Here is a 20,441-nt window from a genome sequence, read left to right as displayed (position 1 = left end):
GTGAGGTATCGCCGTGATCGTCAGAGCAAGAGCAATAATTCTAGCACTAAACCTCCTCTGTAACTTTAACCTGGTAACCGTAAAAAATAAATTAAAGCGTCGCCCATGGAGATTTTTAGATACCGTAGTTTGTCGCCATTCCACGAGTGCGTACAATTATAAAGCGTGACATGTTTGGTATCCATTTACTCGGCGTAACATCATCTTTCACATTATACAAAAAAATTGGGCTAACTTAACTGTTTTTTTTAAATTAATGAAAACACTGCTGCACAAATACCGTGTGACATAAAATATTGCAACAATCGCCATTTTTTCTCTCTAGATTCTCTGCTAAAAAAAAATATATATATATAATGTTTGGGGGTTCTAAGTAATTTTCTAGCAAAAAATACGAATTTTAACTTGAACATGAAAGGGTAGTCAATGAATAATTAATTAATGTACCAATAATCAGAGCGTTAGAAACTAGACTTTGAGAAATTAGTATAATTACATAGAAACAACTCACAAAGCATAACTCTATGGCAGCTAAGCAACATAGTTGGGTAATAATGCTGGTCCAAAGTTTTTTTATTTATTTTTTTTTCCAGAGAACCAGTACCCAGCATGGAAGAGTGAAGCAAAAAGATTTGAAATGAGTTACTTATCAAGATTTATTTTTTAAATGACAATGAAGTTTATTAAAATGTGCCCCACACCTTTGGGGTACAGAATAGCTGATCTTATTTAACCATACATCCTAAAAAAAATAAAAAAAAACATTACAATGCTCTAGATTTTCCAAAAGTGCACATGCAGGGCCAAAAGAAACAGGTTCCATTAAATGCGTTCCTCCCCAACAGCTCATCTTCCTTTAATTTCCCTGCTGCTCTATTCAGTCCCAGATAGAGCAACATCTAGCACTTCTGGCTATTGGGATCATGTGACTAGCTCCCATTCCTCCCACGTGACAGGGGAAGTCCTGTTGAAGCTAAAAGTCCCGCCTTCATATGACAGCGCTGAGTGCCTGAGCGATCCATTAGTAAGCCCCAGCGCTGTCACATGAGGGCGGGACTTAGTTGTGGCTTATAGCTTTAACAGGGCTTCCCCTGTTGAAGCTATAAGTAAAGGTTAGGGGAGTAAAGGGAAGGTGAATATGTAGGCAGGAGAAAGGGCAGAGGTTAAGAGTACCTGTTACTATGACCCATATACACTCATGTTTACATTCCTTGTGACAGCAATAAAACTGATCTGATTTAAAAAAAAAAAAAAGACAGTATATAAAAAAAAAGTGCCCTGTCACTCTGTGCTCAAGCGTAGAAGCGAACAAATACGTAAGTCGTAAATGGTATTCAAAACACACGTGTGAGGTATCGCCCCGATCAGAAAAGTGCGAGAGCAATAAATCTAGCATAAGACCTCCTCTGTAACTCTAAATTGGTAACCTGTAAAAAAAATGTAAAGCTTCGCCTATGGAGATTTTTAAGTACTGTAGTTTGTCGCCATTCCACGAGTGTGCGCAATTTTAAAGCATGACATGTTGGGTATCTTTTTACTAGGCGTAACATAATCTTTCACATTATACAAAAGAATTGGGCTAACTTTTTTTTTTTTTTTTATTCGTGATAGTGTCTTTGGGGGTAATCCACAAAGATCCGGCGTAACTTAATTTTTCCCATTTAAGTTACACTGCCTTAAAATTTCTACCTAAGTGCCCGATCCACAAAGCACTTACCTAGAAATTTTTGGCTGTGTAACTTAAATTCCGCAAGGCGTTCCTCTTTTCATGGGGGCGATTCCCATTTAAATTAGGCGCGCTCCCGCGCCGGCCGTACTGCGCATGCTCGTGACATCATTTTCCCGACGTGCATAGCGCGAAATTACGTTACGCCAAGCTTTGTGGATTGCGACAGGTCAATAAAGTTGCGTCGAAAAAAAAAAAAGATACGGCGCGAAAAAAAAAATTCAAAACAAAAAAAAAATCGCGTCGCTGGACAGAAGGGTCTGTTTTTACATGGTGTAAACAGTTTAGACTTTGTAAAAGCAGCCCTAATTTTGCGTTTGCAAACTAAAACTTACGGAGAAAAAACGAAGCTGAAAAGCTTTGTGGATCTCCGTAAGTGCTAATTTGCATACCCGAGGCGGCATTTCGACACGAAATGCCCCCAACGGCGGATGCGGTACTGCATCCTAAGATCCGGCAGTGTAAGTCCCTTACACATGCCGGATCTTCTGCCTAACTATGGAAAACTGATTCTGTGGATCAGTTCCATAGTTAGGAACAGGGATACGACGGCGTAACAGCAGTTACGCCGGCGTATCCCTTTTGAGGACCTGGCCCTTTTTTCCTAAAAAATTGCTTTCGAAAGACCGCTGCGCAAAGACTGCGTGACATAAAATATTACAACGATCACCTTTTTATTCTCTAATGTCTTTGGTAAAAAAAATAAAAAAAAAAAAATTGATAGTGATATTCACTTACAGTAAGCACGTCAGTTAGATGATTTAATTGGGCTAACACATAGGGGTTAAGCCTGCACAGTGTCACTGTAATTTCTTATTGAAAAAGACCAAGTATATTGCATATTCATTATGGCAGCAGTAAGAGGTAACTTCTATAATACTGCTGATAGAAATTAACATCTCAGAAATACCAGTGTGATGCCAATCGTCTGTATGGTATGTTTTTACCTGATCTGTCTGCACTGAGGTGATGTACATCAGAGGGTTGTTACCTTTGGTGAACTCTGGGATATTAATGGTTAGGAATGCCGTTCTCACTGGCATGGTTCCAGTACTGACCTAAAACAACAAAATGCAGAACATATAGATTATGAAGAAGAAAAAAAAAACTGTCCATTCAGGCTTACCAACTGGCCAGGAATGTGTGGACAATCAGTGATGAATACAGGATAGTTAAGGTGGCATGATAATTTATAAACTCCTGATCATTGGATAATTCTATATGTTGCATTCTGCACTGCACTGCTAGCCTGTTCATATATTCCTCCTATCACAAAAGAAGGTTATATATTCATGGATGCAGATGAATAGCTATTTCCTTAGGGCTAGACCAGACTTTTTCAACCAGGGTGCCTTAAAGTGGATGTAAACCCAATTCATGAAATTTGAGCTGGGCACATATATCTGCAGTATTTTGTTATCTCTCTTTAAAGAGCTAAGTATTGTAGCTCTCTCCTGACCTGTTCCTCTGTTATCAGCCCGATAACTCCTGACAAATTCTCAGACACATCGCAAAAAAGCAGCCTGACATTTCTGTCGGGGTTGTTGCTCTAAATAGATTAGCAGGGAGTTGGTCCTGTTACAAAACACCTCTGAGAGTCTCTGCCTATCGTGAGAGGGGGTGTGTGCCTTTCCTCCAATCATCAATGTAAGCTATCTTGGCTGTATGCCCAGACATCACACTCTGTGTTCAACAGGAAGAGAACATTTCCTAACACGATCTGAACTTTCTAAACAGTATATGTAGGTAGATTTGGTTCATCTCTGTGTATCATCTAAGGCTGTCCACTTCACTGGGTGTATGGAGGGTTTACATCCACCTTAAGGTTTCTTCAGGAGAGCCTTGGCAAAATGCCTACAAATTGTCCAAAAATTGTATACAAGCTGGTGTGTAGATGAAGCCTGCTTTTTAGTTACACTAAGCCGCAGGTTTTCATTGTGCACCATTACAATCTATTGACCCTCCTCTGCACCTCTGCTGAGGGAGAAGAGAAACATTGGAATACTAGTCAGTACCCGTTTGCAAAATTGTAATTGCTTTGAAAGAATAAATCACCTCTAACATATTGTCCTGCTCCCATATGTGTATTTCTGGCCCAGCACAGCATGGACTGTACTTCTGAATAGTGTCATCTACTGCTCTGAGGTAAATATAAGAGAGTATAGGAAGAATAATGAGGGTGATGAGAGACAAATTGGACTTAAGGTGGTTGTAAAGGCTAAAGGTTTTTTAGCTTAATTCATTCTCCGCATTAAGGTAAAAAACATTTTCTGATCAGTTCCCCCCAGACCCACCTTATACTTACCTGAGCATGATCTTGATCCAAAGCCGTGCTCGCAAGAGGCAGAGCTGCTCTCTCTCCTTACATGACTCAGAGGCAGCAGTGGGAGCCATTGGCTTCTGTTGCTGTCAATCAAATCCTCCCGGCCAATCGTGAAGTGGGTCTGGTACCCGTCACCCGAATGGCTGACAGTACAGGTGATCCTATTGGACGCCTTGCAAGGAGGAGAGCAGAGACAGACGCGTCTCTATAAGAGGAAACAGAGCCACTCCCGTGACACATCTTGCTGCCATTTACCTGCTGCCTGATCCGCCACTAAGATGGGATAAGTGCCGGGAAGACTGCAGACAGGGGTCCTCCTGGAACTGTCCGCTGACCGGGTGAGGGGGGGAGGTGGGAAGGCTGTGTGCATCTGTGCCGCGGGGGTTGGTTAATTGCCTCCCCACCCAAAAAAAAAACACAAGCCGCCACTGATCATGACTAGTTTTAAACAAGCTAGGTTCCTATTTAAACTGATGCATTTAAATAGATAATCATTTTTCATGCATTTCAAGATTTGTAGGAACGTTTTTGCATGTACTAAGGCTCATGTTAAAAGATATCCAGACAAGGAAAGTCTCTGGTTGACCTAACCATTCCTCTAGTCTTCTTATTGCGGCGGTAAGGTACTAAGCGAGCACTGATTTTGTCTGTTGGGTATCTTAGACACATGGAGCTTTTTAGCTAGATTGGCTATAGAGTCTTTGTGTACACGCTTTCCTTGGTTAATAGGGAAACATTAATAGCATGTGGTCCACGCTGTACTTACTTTTATTGTGAAGTTATACTCAGGTCCAATTTCATTAAAATTGTTTATGCGTGAGGGTACACTGGCTCCAGAGAAGACTTCATAGAAGTTAATGTTGGAGGATCTATAAGCAGAAGAGTGAACCTTTTATATACAGTAATCACATATTCATAGAGAAGTGGGGAAATTTCAACTGAAAAAAGTGTCCTCATTAAAGCGGTCCTCCACCCTAAAGTGGAGTCCCGCTGATCGGAACCCTCCCCCCCTCCGGTGTCACTTTTGACACCTTTCAGGGGGGAGGGGGGTGCAGACACCTGTCTAAAGACAGGTATTTGCACCCACTTCCGGCCACACGATACGGGCGAAAGACGGGCATTCCGTCACATCCCGTCTGTCGCCCGTTGTGTGCTGGGAACACTCGGCTCCCAGCACACAGCGTGTGAGCCAATCGGCGGGCGCAGCGCGACTCGCGCATGCGCCGTAGGGAACCGGGCAGTGAAGCCGCAGCGCTTCACTTCCTGGTTCCCTCAGCGTGGATGGCGGGGGGAGCAGCAGAGTGACGAGCGATCGCTCGTGCTCTGCTGCGATCGGCGCTGGACTCCAGGACAGGTAAGTGTCCTATTATTAAAAGTCAGCAGCTGCAGTATTTGTAGCTGCTGACTTTTAATATTTTGTTCCCATGGCACATCCGCTTTAAAAGATTTCCATTCACCTTTTGTTCTGGTAACAACTATAAAATATTTTATTTTTTATCACTTTCTGTTCCTATGCTGATGGTCGCCAGATAGCAATAAAAATCCAACAGAGATTCCAACCCTACCCCACCCAAAACAGTACCTTGAAAAAGTATTCATACCCCTTGAAATTTTCCAACTTTTGTCATGTTACAACCAAAAACGTAAATGTATTTTATTGGGATTTTATGTGATAGACTAACACAAAGTGGCACATAATTGTCAAGTGAAAGGAAAATGATAAATGTTTTTTAAAAAAATGTTTTACAAATAAATATCTGAAAAGTGTGGCGTGCATTTTTATTCAATCCCCTTTACTCTGAAACCCCTAACTAAAATCTAGTGGAACAAATTGCCTTCAAAATTGACCTCATTAGTAAATAGAGTGCACTTATGTGTAATTTAATCTTAGTATAAAATACAGCTGTTCCGGGAAGCCCTCAGAGGTTTGTTAGAGAACCTTAGTGAACAAACAGCATCCTGAAGGCCAAGGAACACACCAGACAGGTCAGGGATAAAGTTGCAGAGAAGTTTAAAGCAGGGTTAGGTTATAAAAAATATCCCAAGCTTTGAACATCTCACGGAGCTGTTTAATCCATCATTTGAAAATTGAAAGAGTATGGCACAACTGCAAACCTATCAAGACACGGCCCTCCACCTAAACTGACAGGCCCGGGCAAGGAGAGCATTAATCAGCGAAGCAGCCAAAAGGCCCATGGTAACTCTGGAGGAGCTGCAGAGATACACAGCTCAGGTGAGAGAATCTGTCCAACAACTATTACAACTAGGACAACTATCAGGCCCCGTACACACGACCAGTTTCCCCGGCAGAATTCAGCTTCCGACCGAGTTTCTGGCTGAATTCTGCCGAGGAAACTGGTCGTCTGTACACTTTCGGCCAAGGAAGCCGATGAGGAGCTCGACGAGGAAATAGAGAACATGTTCTCTATTTCCTCGTTGTTCTATGGGAGCTCTCGGCCCGCCGAGCTCCTCGGCGGCTTCAGGGCTGAACTGGCCGAGGAACTCGATGTGTTTGGCACGTCGAGTTCCTCGGCCGTGTGTACGGTGCCTTAGTCGTGCACTCCACAAATCTGGTCTTTATGGAGGAGTAGGAAGAAGAAAGCCATTGTTGAAAGAAACTCATAATAAGTCTTGTTTGCAGTTTGCCAGAAGCCATGTGGGGGACACAGCAAACATGTGGAAGAAGGTGCTCTGGTCAGGTTAGACCAAAATGTAACCTTTTGGACAAAAAGCAAAATGCTATATGTGGCGGAAAATTAACACTGCACATCACCCTGAAAACACACCATCTCCACCGTGAAACATGGTGGTGGCAGCATCATGTTGTGGGGATGCTTTTTTTCAGCAGGGACAAGGAAGCTGGTCAGAGTTGATGGAAAGATGGATATAGCCAAATACAGGGCAATCTTAGAAGAAAACCTGTTAGAGTCTGTAAAAGACCTTCCAGCAGGACAACGACCCTAAACATACAGCCAGAGCTACAATGGAATGGTTTCGATCAAAGCATATTCATGTGTTAGAATGACCCAGTCAAAGTCCAGACCTAAATCTAATTGACAATCTATGGCAAGACTTGTTCACAGATGCTCTCCATGCAATCTGACAGAGCTTAAGCTATTTTGCAAAGAAGAATGGGCAAAAATGTCGCTCTTAAGATGTGCAAAGCTGGTAGAGACATCCCCAAAAAGACTTGCAGCTGTAATTGCAGTGAAAGATGGTTCTAAAAGGTATTGACTGAATACAAATGCATGCCACACTTTTCAGATATTTATTTGTAAAAACTCTGGAAAACCATTTAAAATGTTTCTTCCACTTCACAATTATGTGCCACATTGTGTTGGTCTATCACATAAAATCCCAATAAAATATTTACAATTTCAAGGGGTATTAATACTTTTTCAAGGCACTGTACTTTGAAAATTAGAATATCTACATTTTCTGAGAAAAAAAAATGCTGTTTAATTAGGCTTCATTTCCATGGACGTTTTTACAGCCACTTTTCTGAGCGTTTTTTGCAGCTTAAAAACAGCTCTCCATGTTAGTCTATGGCCTCATGCCCACCATGACGTTTTTAAGCTGTAGATAGCTGAGCTGTTTTTAAGCTGCAAAAAAAAAACAGGACCAGTGCGTTCTGAAGCTCCAGAGTAGAGCTGTAAAAACGCCAGACGTTAAAAAACGCTTAAAAACGCTACTGCAACGTTTTTGAGCTCCAGCTCAAACAAAAAAAAAATTACAAAAAAAAAAAAAACATGGGCAGGCGTTTTTAAGCTGTAAAAAAGGCTAAAGAAAGTGGCTGTAAAAACGTCCATGGAAATGAAGCCTTAAAGCGGATGTGCCATGGGAACAAAATATTAAAAGCCAGCAGCTACAAATACTGCAGCTGCTGACTTTTAATATTAGGACACTTACCTGTCCTGGAGTCCAGCGCTGATCGCAGCAGAGCACGAGCGATCGCTCGTCACTCTGCTGCTCCCCCCGCCATCCACACTGAGGGAACCAGGAAGTGAAGCGCTGCGGCTTCACTGCCCGGTTCCCTACGGCGCATGCGCGAGTCGCGCTGCGCCCGCGGATTGGCTCACACGCTGTGTGCTGGGAGCCGAGTGTTCCCAGCACACAACGGGCGACAGACGGGATGTGACGGAATGCCCGTCTTTTGCCCGTAGCATGTGGCCGGAAGTGGGTGCAAATACCTGTCTTTAGACAGGTATCTGCACCCCCCTCCCCCCTGAAAGGTGTCAAATGTGACACCGGAGGGGGGGAGGGTTCCGATCAGTGGGGCTCCACTTTAGGGTGGAGAACCGCTTTAACTCATAGTATGGCAGCACATTTTACAATGTGGCTAGATTCTTGGAATTCAGCTTTAACCTATAAGTTCAAATACCTTGGTGCATGATTAAATAAGCCAAGAAAACCAAGTGGCTATTCCAACAAATGGTTAAAACGCAACATTATACTGCATATAAGTGTAAATAGCTTTAAAACATGCATTATGATATGAGCTCATTTCTCATGAGAATGCCAGTTAATGATGTATACACCACATTGCAGCAATTTAGCCATTGTTTTCAAGGACCTTGAAGGAAATGGTATTTGTTAAGGAGATATTTCCCCTAAGGATAAGTCTTCCAGGAGAACCAGCTAACTTTCACATATTCATTGAAATAATAATAAGTCTACAGCTCTGTGTAGCAATTGGTTATTGACAAGTTTGTGGTCATTTCCTTTTTTCTAAAGCTATTAGCACTTGGAATATTGTTAATATATATTATTTAAAAAAGTAAAACCTCTGCATTTCTGTGTCTCTGAAGAACCGCACTGTATATTGACCTATCTATGAATGGATAAAGTGCAATTTTTGCCTTTTTTTTTAAAACAGAAAATATGTAATTGTCTCACTTTCATCAGAAATCCCCAAATCTTAGAGAATAATTCCTCATTTTAGGTTAGTTGGTGGAGCCATGCAAATAATTCCTTTCTGCTCTATGGTCAACTGTACATCCAGAACCTTTGGTTTATAGGTATTCAAATTTGGAAGTTATAATGTACATGCTATGGTGAGCTGGGCCAAAAGAATGCAAAGAGTCATTTACCAGTACAAAGCACATTCGGACCATTTTCAAAAAGTATCTATGGCTATGTCTCACTTTCAGTTCAATCACAAATTCCAATAATTGGGAAATATTTTAATAATATTTCTGTAAAAATTGTATAAGGCTACTTTCACACTGGGGCGGTTTGTGGGCTGGTGTGTTGGCGTCAGCTTACTGCTGATGCCCGTACATCGCCCCAGTGTGAAAGTAGCCGTATGCCTTGTACACACGATCGGGTTTCCTGGCGGACTTTTTATCGCCGGGAAACCCAAGAGGAAAGCCGAGAACCAGCTCGGCAGCTTTTTGCCCCTACACACGGCCGGTTTTCCTGGTAGGGAAACTGCCATGAGAGCTTTGGCCAGGAAACCTGGCCATGTGTATGCTACACCGCAGTGTTTCCCATAGGAAAACTGCTGGGAAAAAGACAGCCGGGAATCAATTCCCGGCAGGAAAAAAAAGAGTACATGTTCTCATTTTTCCCACCGGGATTCCCGGCGGTTTTCCTGTCGGGAAAACTGCCATGGAGCATACACGCGGCCAGGTGGCCAGGTGATCACTGTATAATTTAGGATTTCCCATCATTTTACAATCTAGGGACAATGGGCCAGATCCTCAAAAGAGATACGCAGACTTAACTGCTGTTCAGTCTGTGTCTAACTTTGGAAACGATCCTCAAAAGACTTTTTCCAAAGTTAGGCAGAAGATCAGGCATGTGTAATTGAATTACACTGCCGAATCTTAGGATGCAGTACCGCATCCGCCGCTGGGGGCATTTCGAGTCGAAATGCCGTTGCTAGTATGCAAATTAGCACTTAAGGCGATCCACAAAGCTTTCCAGCTTCGTTTTTTCGCCGTAAGTGTTATTTTGCAAGTGTAAAACTAGGGCTGATGTTACAAAGTGTAAACTAGTCACACCATGTAAATGCCCATTCCAGCGACGGCATTTGGTATGAATTCCCGAGGGAGAACTCCACGGCAATTTGTAAAGACAAAACCGGCATGGGTTCCCCCCCAGGAGCATACCAGGCCCTTAGGTCTGGTATGGGTTGTAAGGGGACCCCCCTACGCCGAAAAATCGACGTAGGGGGTCCCCCTACAATCCATACCAGACCCGTATCCAAAGCACGCTACCCGGCAGGTCAGGAAGGGAGTGGGGACGAGCGAGCGGCCCCCCCCCTCCTGAGCCGTGCCAGGCCGCATGCCCTCAACATGGGGGGGTTGGGTGCTCTGGGGCAGGGGGGCGCACTACGGGCCCCCCACCTCAGAGCACCCTGTCCCCATGTTGATGAGGACAGGGCCCCTTCCCGACAACCCTTGCCATTGGTTGTCGGGGTCTGCGGGAGGGGGCTTATCGGAATCTGGGAGTCCCCTCAAATAAGGGGGCCCCCAGATACCGGCCCCCCACCCTAAGTGAATGGATATGGGGTACATCGTACCCCTATCCATTCACCTGTAGGCAAAAAGTTAGTTAGTAAACACACAACACAAGGCTTTTTAAAATATTTTATTATTCTGCTCCGGATGCCCCCCCTGTCTTCGTTATTAGCTCAATTAGCAGGGGGGGCTTCTTCCGCTCTCCGGGGGTCTTCCACTCTCCGGGAGTCTTCTCCGCTCTCCGGGGGGGCTTCTCCGGACTCCGGGGGGCTTCTTCCATCTTCTCCCCTCTTCCGCTGTTGACTCGGCGAACCCCGGTTCTTCTGCAGCTCTCCGGTGCCTTCTTCTTCAGCGCTGGCTGCCTGCTATGTTTGTGTGTTAGCTCGATTTCAAACAGGCAGCCAGCGCGGTCTTCTGTGACGTCAGGGTCTTCTCTTCCCTTCTTCCGATGTTGACTCGTCGCCTGTTGTCGCTGTAATGATGGAAGCGCGCCTTGCATCCCATTTATATAGGCATCACCGTCCCATCATGCTCCGGCAGGTACCCACGTGGTGGGTGCACGTGGGTAGGCACCCACCACGTGGGTACCTACCGGAGCATGATGGGACGGTGATGCCTATATAAATGGGATGCAAGGCGCGCTTCCATCATTACAGCGACAACAGGCGACGAGTCAACATCGGAAGAGGGGAGAAGAACAGAAGACCCTGACGTCACAGAAGACCGCGCCGGCTGTCTGTTTGAAATCGAGCTAACACACAAACATAGCAGGCAGCCAGCGCTGAAGAAGAAGGCACCGGACAGCTGGAGAAGAACCGGGGTTCGGCGAGTCAACAGCGGAGAGCGGCGAAGATAGAAGAAGACCCCCGGAGTCCGGAGAAGCCCCCCCCCGGAGAGCGGAGAAGACCCCCGGAGAGTGGAAGACCCCCGGAGAGCGGAAGAAGCCCCCCCTGCTAATTGAGCTAATAACGAAGACAGGGGGGGCATCCGAAGCAGAATAATAAAATATTTTAAAAAGCCTTGTGTTGTGTGTTTACTAACTAACTTTTTGCCTACAGGTGAATGGATAGGGGTACGATGTACCCCATATCCATTCACTTAGGGTGGGGGGCCGGTATCTGGGGGCCCCCTTATTAAAGGGGACTCCCAGATTCCGATAAGCCCCCGCCCGCAGACCCCGACAACCAATGGCAAGGGTTGTCGGGAAGAGGTCCTGTCCTCATCAACATGGGGACAGGGTGCTCTGAGGTGGGGGGGCCCGCAGTGCGCCCCCCTGCCCCAGAGCACCCAACCCCCCCATGTTGAGGGCATGCGGCCTGGCACGGCTCAGGAGGGGGGGGGGGGCGCTCGCTCGTCCCCACTCCCTTCCTGACCGGCCGGGTAGCGTGCTTTGGATACGGGTCTGGTATGGATTGTAGGGGGACCCCCTACGTCAATTTTTCGGCGTGGGGGGGTCTCCTTACAACCCATACCAGACCTAAGGGCCTGGTATGCTCCTGGGGGGGAACCCATGCCGGTTTTTCCTTTGAAAATTGGCATGGAGTTCTCCCTCAGGAATGCATGCCGCTGTCATTTTTTTTTTTTTCCCAACGCAACTTTTTTAAGCCGTCGCGATCCTCAAAACTCGGCGTAACGTAACTTCGCGCATGCGCAGTACGGCCGGCGCGGGAGCGCGCCTCATTTAAATGGGACTCGCCCCATTTGAATAGGAACGCCTTGCGCCGGCGGAATTTTAGTTACACAGCCTGAAATTTCTAGATAAGTGCTTTGTGGATCGGGCACTTAGGTAGAAACTTTAAGGCAATGTAACTTAAATGGGATTTTTTAAGTTACGCCAGGTTTTTGTGGATCTGGCCCCATGTTCACAATTAAATTTTTTTTTATTCTGTATATTTGAGTTTAGTACATGTTTTTGTTAGGAGCGCTGCACCAACCCAACTACATTTGAACGGGCTTTACTATTTTCCATTTGGAAATAGGAGGTGTAGAGCAGTTTACAACACTCTATTTTGCACATTATTTCCAGAGGCACAGAGGTTTGATGTATTATACAATATAAACCTTGCCAGCAAGAACACAGACAACAATAAAACTTGACATTGGTTTAAGTGCTTCTACACTTTATCCAAAACTTTAAGTTTTGGCTTCAGATACCTTTTGGTGTGTCTGCTTCATACTGGCAAATTCTAAAGCCATGTACACACGATTGGTTTGTCTGATGAAAACAGACCGATGGACTGTTTTCATCGGACAAACCGATCATGTGAGGGCCCCATCGGTTTGTTTTCCATCGATGAAAAAAAATAGAACATGTTTTACATTTTTCCTATGGATGAAAAAACGATTGTCTGTGTGGAAGTCCATCGGTCAAAAATCCATGCATGCTCAGAATCAAGTCGACGCATGCTCAGAAGCATTGAACTTCATTTTTCTCAGCACGTCGTAGTGTTTTACGTCACCGCGTTTTGGCACGGTCGGATTTTTGACCGATGGTGTGTAGGCAAGACTGATGAAAGTCAGCTTCATCGGATATCCGACGAAAAAATCCATCGGATTAGATTCCATCAGATATCCGATCGCGTGTAACCACCAAGCTTTGTACCAGGTCTTTGTCCTGAACTACAAGTTTTAATAAATATTAACTGATTGAACTGGTTGGCTGTACTGTAGTTGTATTTCTTATGGGAGCAAACATGAATTCCATGATTGCCATTAATAGGCTGAATGTAACATACTGCTTACAGAGGACAGTAAAATCTAAACAATTTACCTTGTTAAGTGGATCCCTGCGTCATATTGAACAGGAATAGTTCTGTTGACAGAATTGTCTCCTTCATAGACTTCTTTGCTTTCACTGTCAGACAAATACATTGTCAAGCAGATTATAAAATATGATATATTTATTAAACACATAAAGTGTTATCTATGGCTGAAAAGGCAATGTGGTACCTTGTGACCTCGAAGAATATATTTGCTTTATCCTGAAGATGTTTAAGGTTAAAGTCAAATCCAATGTCAAATGTCACCTAAGACAGAAAAATGTAAGGTCAGTACTCTAAGAATTATACCAAAAATATGAAGCTAGTGTAAATACATCAGTTTATACTGGTGAAATAACTAAAATGCTTTAAATACCGTTTGTCCAGCCTTCAGGAGAGGAAAATCAACAAGACAGGTCACAGAACCTTGAGTATTTCCAACTTGGCACAGCACCTCTGTTCCATCACTCTGCAGATACAAAGCCACAATCCGGTAAATTAAATACAAAACTTGGTTATTTTATTAAAAAAGGCCATAATCTCAAAGGTAGTACACATACGTAACAAACAAAAGGAAAGCCCAATGATTGCAGGGCCTGTTCACACCACAGAAACACAGTGGTGCCTGTCCTAATCAATGCGGCTCATCACAGTACAACTTTGAAAAAGGTTCCTGCACTACTTTGATGCGATTCCTTCTATGTTATCTCACAGAAGTCACACCAGCAGTAGATAAGAAGTGTTTCCAATGAGACTTTGATGGATGAGTATTTTTTTCTTTAACCCTCACCTCTCTTCCTAGGTCACCCTTGCTGTCCAAGCACATCCCATTTACACCTAAGCGTAGCAGAAACGTACATCACGTGCCTGCTCACTTTTTTTGCATGTTTTAATGCGTAAATGTGCATCACATATAGGGCAGCACACTGATTTGATTTGTTTTCCTCATTTGGAAGGAGGCAGCAAGGATGATCTGAGAAGAGAAGTGAGGTTTAAAAAAACAAAGGCCCTGTACACACGATCAGTCCAAACTGATAAAAACGGACTGAAGTTCAGTTTCATCGGTTCACCGATGAAGCTGACTGATGGTCTGATGTGCCTACACACCATCAGTTCAAAAACCGATCGAGTTCAACGCGGTGACGTAAAACACAACGACGTGCAGAGAAAAATAAAGTTCAATGCTTCCAAGCATGCGTCGACTTGATTCTGAGCATGCCCGGGTTTGGAATCGATGCTTTTGCATACTAACCTTTGGTTTTGACCTATCGGTTACCAGTCCATCAGTTCAATTTTAAAGCAAGTTCTAAATTTCTGGACTGAAGGATAACGGACTGATGGGGCCCACACACGGTCAGTTTGGACCGAAGAAACTGAACTTCAGTCCGTTCTCATCGGTTTAGACTGATCTTGTGTACTGATAATAACTGATAATGCGCGTCACCAGTTTCCGAAAAAAGCCGAACGTTGGTGCGCAGGCGCACCGACGTTCGGCTTTTTTCGGAAACTGGTGACGCGCCTTTTGCGCCGGGGGGCAAGCTTTTGTCATACGTCAATCACTTAGTCTCGAATAGGAAAGCCCAGTCCCGCGGGATTCACTACCCGGAAGCCGGGGGAAGAAATACCTATACTACGGTATGTAAACCGAAAAAAAAAAAAAAACAGCATACTGTACATGTCGGCAGTATGCTGGATTGAATGGTATATACTTGTTTTTAGGGTGAACCTCCACTTTAACAACCTGGTATGCTGGAATGGAACCTGGTCATTAAGCGAGGAGTATTTGTACTGTGTATATATATATATATATATATATATATATATATATATATATTTCCCTTTTATTGGTTGAACTAGATGGATTTGTGTCTTTTTTTAACCAGACTAACTGTAACTATGTATGTACAGTATGTAACTATGAAAACAATGTTTCAAAATGAGAATATAGGGCCAGATTCAGGTACAATTGCGGTGGCGCAACGTAACCCGTTTATGTTACACCGCCGCAAGTTTACAGTGTTAGTGCCTGATCCACAAAGCACTTACCTGTAAACTTGCGGCGGTGTATCGTAAACACGTCCGGCGCAAGCCCGCCCAATTCAAATGGGGCGTGTACCATTTAAATTAGGCACGCTCCCACGCCGGACGTTCTGCGCATGCTCCGTTCGCAATTTTCCCGACGTGCTTTGCGCGAAATTACGGCGGCGCGACGTGTTTGTGAATCGCGACGTGCGTAACGTACTTACGCTGAAAATTTTTTTATTCAAAATCGACGCGGGAACGACAGCCATACTTTAACATGGCTGGTGTAAAGTTAAGCAATGAAAAAGATTGCTTAACTTTGCGACGGGAAACTAAGACTTGCGCCAACGTAACGACCGCGAAAACCGTCGTGGATCGCCATAACTGCTAATTTGCATACCCGACGCTGGAATACGACGCAAACTCCACCCAGCGGCGGCCGAGGTATTGCATCCTAAGATCCGACGATGTGAGGCCTCGTACACACGACCGAGGAACTCGACGGGCGAAACACATCGTTTTGCCCGTCGAGTTCCTTGTGAAGCCGCCGAGGATCTCGGCGAGCTGAAATTTCCCATTGAACAACGAGGAAATAGAGAACATGTTCTCTATTTCCTCGCCGAGGTCCTCGACGGCTTCCTCGACCGAAAGTGTACACACGGCCGGGTTTCTCGGCAGATTTCAGCTCCGACCGAGTTTCTGGCTAAATTCTGCCGAGAAACACGGTCGTGTGTACGGGGCCTAAGACAATTAAACCTGTCAGATCTAGGGGCTATCTATGTGCAACTGATTCTCTCTACTCTGAGAGATACAACGGCATTTCTGAGATACGCCGCCGTATCTCTTCTGTGAATCTGGCCCACAGTGTATCATTTTGAACGTACAATATATTCTGAACACAGCAGTTACAGGGACTATGGAAGTAGCAAAAGTACATGATCATGTATGTGAATAGAATTGGTAATAGAGAAAAAATAATTATTCAGATCAGTTTATTGACCAGCTAGGTGTATAGACATAATCAGTACAAGTAAAAACAATGAAAAAGTAGCATCTTATGAATGACATACCGGTAATTTTTCCACAGACCACTCCAAAGCATTGAAAAATCAAATGTGTATGGAGTATTAATAAACATTTTTTGTCAAGCATTCATGAGATACATATGAATATTATGTGTCAAAAAACTAAATACATTCACAGTCAGAAATGTGATCTGAATTTGTTGAAGAAAGTCTAGCTGGAAGAGAATAGCTGGAAAAGCTTTCAACAGAGCAGATTTTGTGGATGAGCAGGATCACACTAGCAATTGTGGATTATACCTCAGACAGGAGGCTCATATCTTATGCATTATCTTTCTTTAATAATGCCCATAGCAGAAATACAGTAAACATTTATTGTAACTTAAAAGAAAAAATTCAAAGAACTACCCTTCCCAGCAGTCCCTGGGCCAGCGTAGCCCCTCCCAGACCGTAATCTATATAAGGGACTGTCTGAGGTAACCTATTCCTCTTTCTTTCTGCTCATGGCAGAGCACACAAGATAAGTATTTCATGTACCTTTATTATTTACAAGATAGGTATTTCATGTACCTTTATTATTTACAGGATAGGTACTTCTTGTATCTTTATTATTTACAAGATAGGTGTTTCATGTACCTTTATTGTTTGATTGTATATATGGTCTCTGATACCGAGTGCCCCGGTGTCGGGTGATTTTGTTCAGTCTTGACTGATATGTTTGAGGTATTGTGGAACATGGGGAGTTTCCCTGGAATTCCTCCCTGATACCGAATGCCCCGGTGTCAGGTATTTTGTCGGAATTGATTGTTCTGTAGTTTTTGGAAGATGTGGAATACTGGGGGTTCTCCCTGCTATCCCCCGTTTCTGCGCTTTATTTCTGTCTGCCTGACACCGGAGCGGTGTCAGGCAGATATGTTTGAGAGGCCACGTTTGTTTCCAATTCTTTGATTCTTTGCTCCTCTCTTTCGGTGCCTCTCTCGGTATCGAGAGACGCCTCGGCCCCCCCCCCCAGGTCTCCGAGCGAGACGGGGGAGAACGGTTCTCATCGACCGTTCCGTCCCTCACAACCTCGGGCCAATAAGGACTCCAGAGGCCGTAGTCTCGCGAGACTTCGCCTCTGGAGTTAGAATCTCGTCAGGCTCCCCTCACACCGCAGGATGTCCTTCCCAGCGGTGTCGTAGCCAGGAACCTGCTGCTGTTTCACCATGCTTTCAACCACTAGATGGCAGTACATCTTTTTAGATATATATATATATATATATATATATATATATATATATATATATATATATAAATATATATATTTCATTCCAATGAATCAATATCTAATAAATAAATAAATAAATAAATTAAATTAAATAATTTAAATAACCAAATCTACAATATATAATTCAATATATACTCAAATTATATTTCTGGGGAATTTATTCCCTAGAACATATACCTTATTTATCCAAATAAATCAATAAATTAAATAAAGAAATTATAGCATGTTTATCTCCGGGGAATTTATTCCCTACAACATACTCCTAATAAATAATGTATTAAATAACTATCTAAGGATTGAATGAATAAATACATTTATTATTAATGATATTATTATTAATATATATTATTACTTATAATATATAAATAAATCCATTATTCAATTTTACAAATAATAAATTATAGATGGATTATACAAATTATATATTCATATATAAATAAATTATACAAATATGTATAAAACAAATTGTATTGAATTGTACAAAGATTCTACAATTTAATGAATATCATGGCATTGTTCATGCCGATACCCCGGATAGGGTGGACACAGTCCTAGGAGGCCAAATCTCAACAGTGTTACACAGTTGCCAAAACTGATCGGTAGACCAATCTTTACGACCATGGCGTCGGTTACCCCCGCCTGCACACCATATGCCCGGACCATCCAGGAACGGTCTACCGCCCCTGAGAAGGGCTGGGCGTTCCAAAACGCTGCCACGTTTCTGTGGCCCTTGACTCCCTGACAGGGGAAGTAAATAATATGTCCCAGGCAGTACCCTACCCGGACTGCCGACCCACTGCCCTCCCAGACTCCGACCGACCCCCGAGCCTCGGGGAGATGCACATGCAGAGGCAGCGATCCGTTAGACGGACTAAGCCAGACCCATTCGTGGACTCTTCCAGAGTTGTCCGCGGAGTCTGAGGCGGCTAACACCTTGAGTCTGAGGTTGTAGATGATGAGAATGATGATGAGTGTTAGGGCAGTGGGCACATGGCGCTCTATGACGACGCCAACCCTGTTCCCAGGGTGACACTCTATGGATTCTCGTAGAGAGCCATTATAGATCCGGGGGCGATATGCCATCCACACTCCGATGACTGGGCACCTCCGCCCGAGGTGATCCAATATATCACATAATGGACCCGGAGATCGGTTGAAAAACTCACCGAATCATTTTCAGGGCGTAACCCCCTTCCTTTACCATTTATGGCTGTGCACACTCCCGAGGTGAACCCCATACCCTGGGGGTATCCCACCATACACGGGAAATCCCCCAAGCTGGGAATAGAGAGGTCCTTCGGATCATACAGACCAGGGCCTTGGATCTTTGGGACCTATCACCATCATCCCACACCTTAGTGAGCAGGCCACGCCGCTAAACAGCCGACTGACCTGTCCCAAATCGGGGCTGGGCCCAACGGGCGGTCGCCTCCTGGGATGCGTGGACACTACGGGTCCGACTGGACACCGCCGCTCGAATCTTAACGTGGCTTGTTCCCCAGCTGTCTCACCTAGCCGAATCAGACCCAGGTCCGACCACCGAGGGCAGGCTAGTCAGGATCACGCTGATTAAGATATTCCAAGACGGTAGGGCTCTATTCCATCCCGGATGAGCCCAAACGTCATCAAAGTCTAACACGGTACAGTGCCGGTCTATCAGGATTATAGGACCGGAGATGGACCTAGTCCCTCTTTCCTCGGTCTTCAGACCTGAACACCGCCCTAATAGACAACGAATTGCAGGGCCTCTGGTTCACCCAAACGATAGTGGAGACGGACCCACTCTCCCCGGGTTTCCCCAACAACGTCTTCCTGGTCAGGAAAGGAGGGCGGTTATCGCCCGGTAGTAACTTGAGAAATCTCTCGTAATTACTGTATACAAAGGGTGAGGTTGATTATCTACTTGGACGACCTACTCTTAATGGCTCGTACCCCTCGCCTGGCGAACGAACACGCCTCCGGGACAGTTCCCCATAGATCACGGGGAATCTATCCTCTCCCCATCTCAGGAGGTAGAGTTTTAGGGTTCTTGGTGGACACCAACCTAGTGATCCTTCGGCTACCCATGACCACTTGGCCGCCATCTGCACGAGGTCAGTATCGTGCTGGGCTAACGACGGGTATCCTTACGCGGACTGACTCGCCTGGTCGGCCTGTTATCCGGCGTTAATCCAGGCCATTTGTCCAGCTTCTTTTCACTATCGAGACCTTCAGAGTCTCAGTCCCTACGTCTTTGCCAGGGGCTTCACTGTGCAGACGTCGTCACTCTGGACACGGAAGCCATAATTGAACTACGGTGGTGGCTACGTCAGGTCGACAGACGGCACGGCAGGTCCACCTGCAACTCCACGACGGATTCATCTTGGAATAGGTTGCCAACCACCTCGGTTGGGGTACTCGATGCGGTCCCTCGTCCACAGGAGGGGCGTGGCCCTCAGCGGAGTCTCTGCTGCACGTTCACACGTGGAAATCCTGACGACCGTCTTGCCATCAGGACTCTAATGCCACACACGTCCACCTACGGTGTGTTCTTGCGTATGGACACCGTATCCGCGGTCCAGTACGACCTTTGCTTGGGGGGTCCTTGACCCAAAATCCTAACGGATCTAGCAAGATCTCTGACATTTCTGCCTGGAAGGCGACATCGTTCCAGCTGCAAAATGTACCCCAGGCACTTCCGCTATGGTGTTAGATTGGAATTCTCGTTACCCGCCCAATTCCATCGACTGACGACTGCACCGGTCAGTGTTCCTGGCCCTTGCTCCCTTATGGGATCCTTTCTCTCCCCAGTCTGTACGGGGATCTGCACCCTCTATTCACGACGCACGTCCTACTTCTCTTCGCATGGTTGGGTTTTC

General features: G+C 44.8%; 1 protein-coding gene across 1 annotated transcript in view; it reads right to left on the bottom strand.

Moving 5' to 3' along the window:
- The window catches only part of ITGA2 (integrin subunit alpha 2), a 232,354-nt gene that overhangs the window by 24,238 nt on the left and 187,675 nt on the right, over positions 1 to 20,441 (bottom strand). Inside the window, exons 21-25 of the mRNA XM_040339318.1 lie at positions 13,649 to 13,741; positions 13,463 to 13,539; positions 13,284 to 13,367; positions 4,816 to 4,918; positions 2,674 to 2,784 (exon numbers count right to left, since the gene is read on the bottom strand). Coding sequence (XP_040195252.1) covers positions 2,674 to 2,784; positions 4,816 to 4,918; positions 13,284 to 13,367; positions 13,463 to 13,539; positions 13,649 to 13,741 — 468 coding nt within the window. The remainder of the gene's footprint in view (positions 1 to 2,673; positions 2,785 to 4,815; positions 4,919 to 13,283; positions 13,368 to 13,462; positions 13,540 to 13,648; positions 13,742 to 20,441) is intronic.

This window comes from Rana temporaria, chromosome 1 (assembly GCF_905171775.1).
Source record: "Rana temporaria chromosome 1, aRanTem1.1, whole genome shotgun sequence".
In the NCBI taxonomy this organism is placed as follows: domain Eukaryota; kingdom Metazoa; phylum Chordata; class Amphibia; order Anura; family Ranidae; genus Rana; species Rana temporaria.
This window is presented reverse-complemented; position numbering and strand designations above follow the sequence as displayed.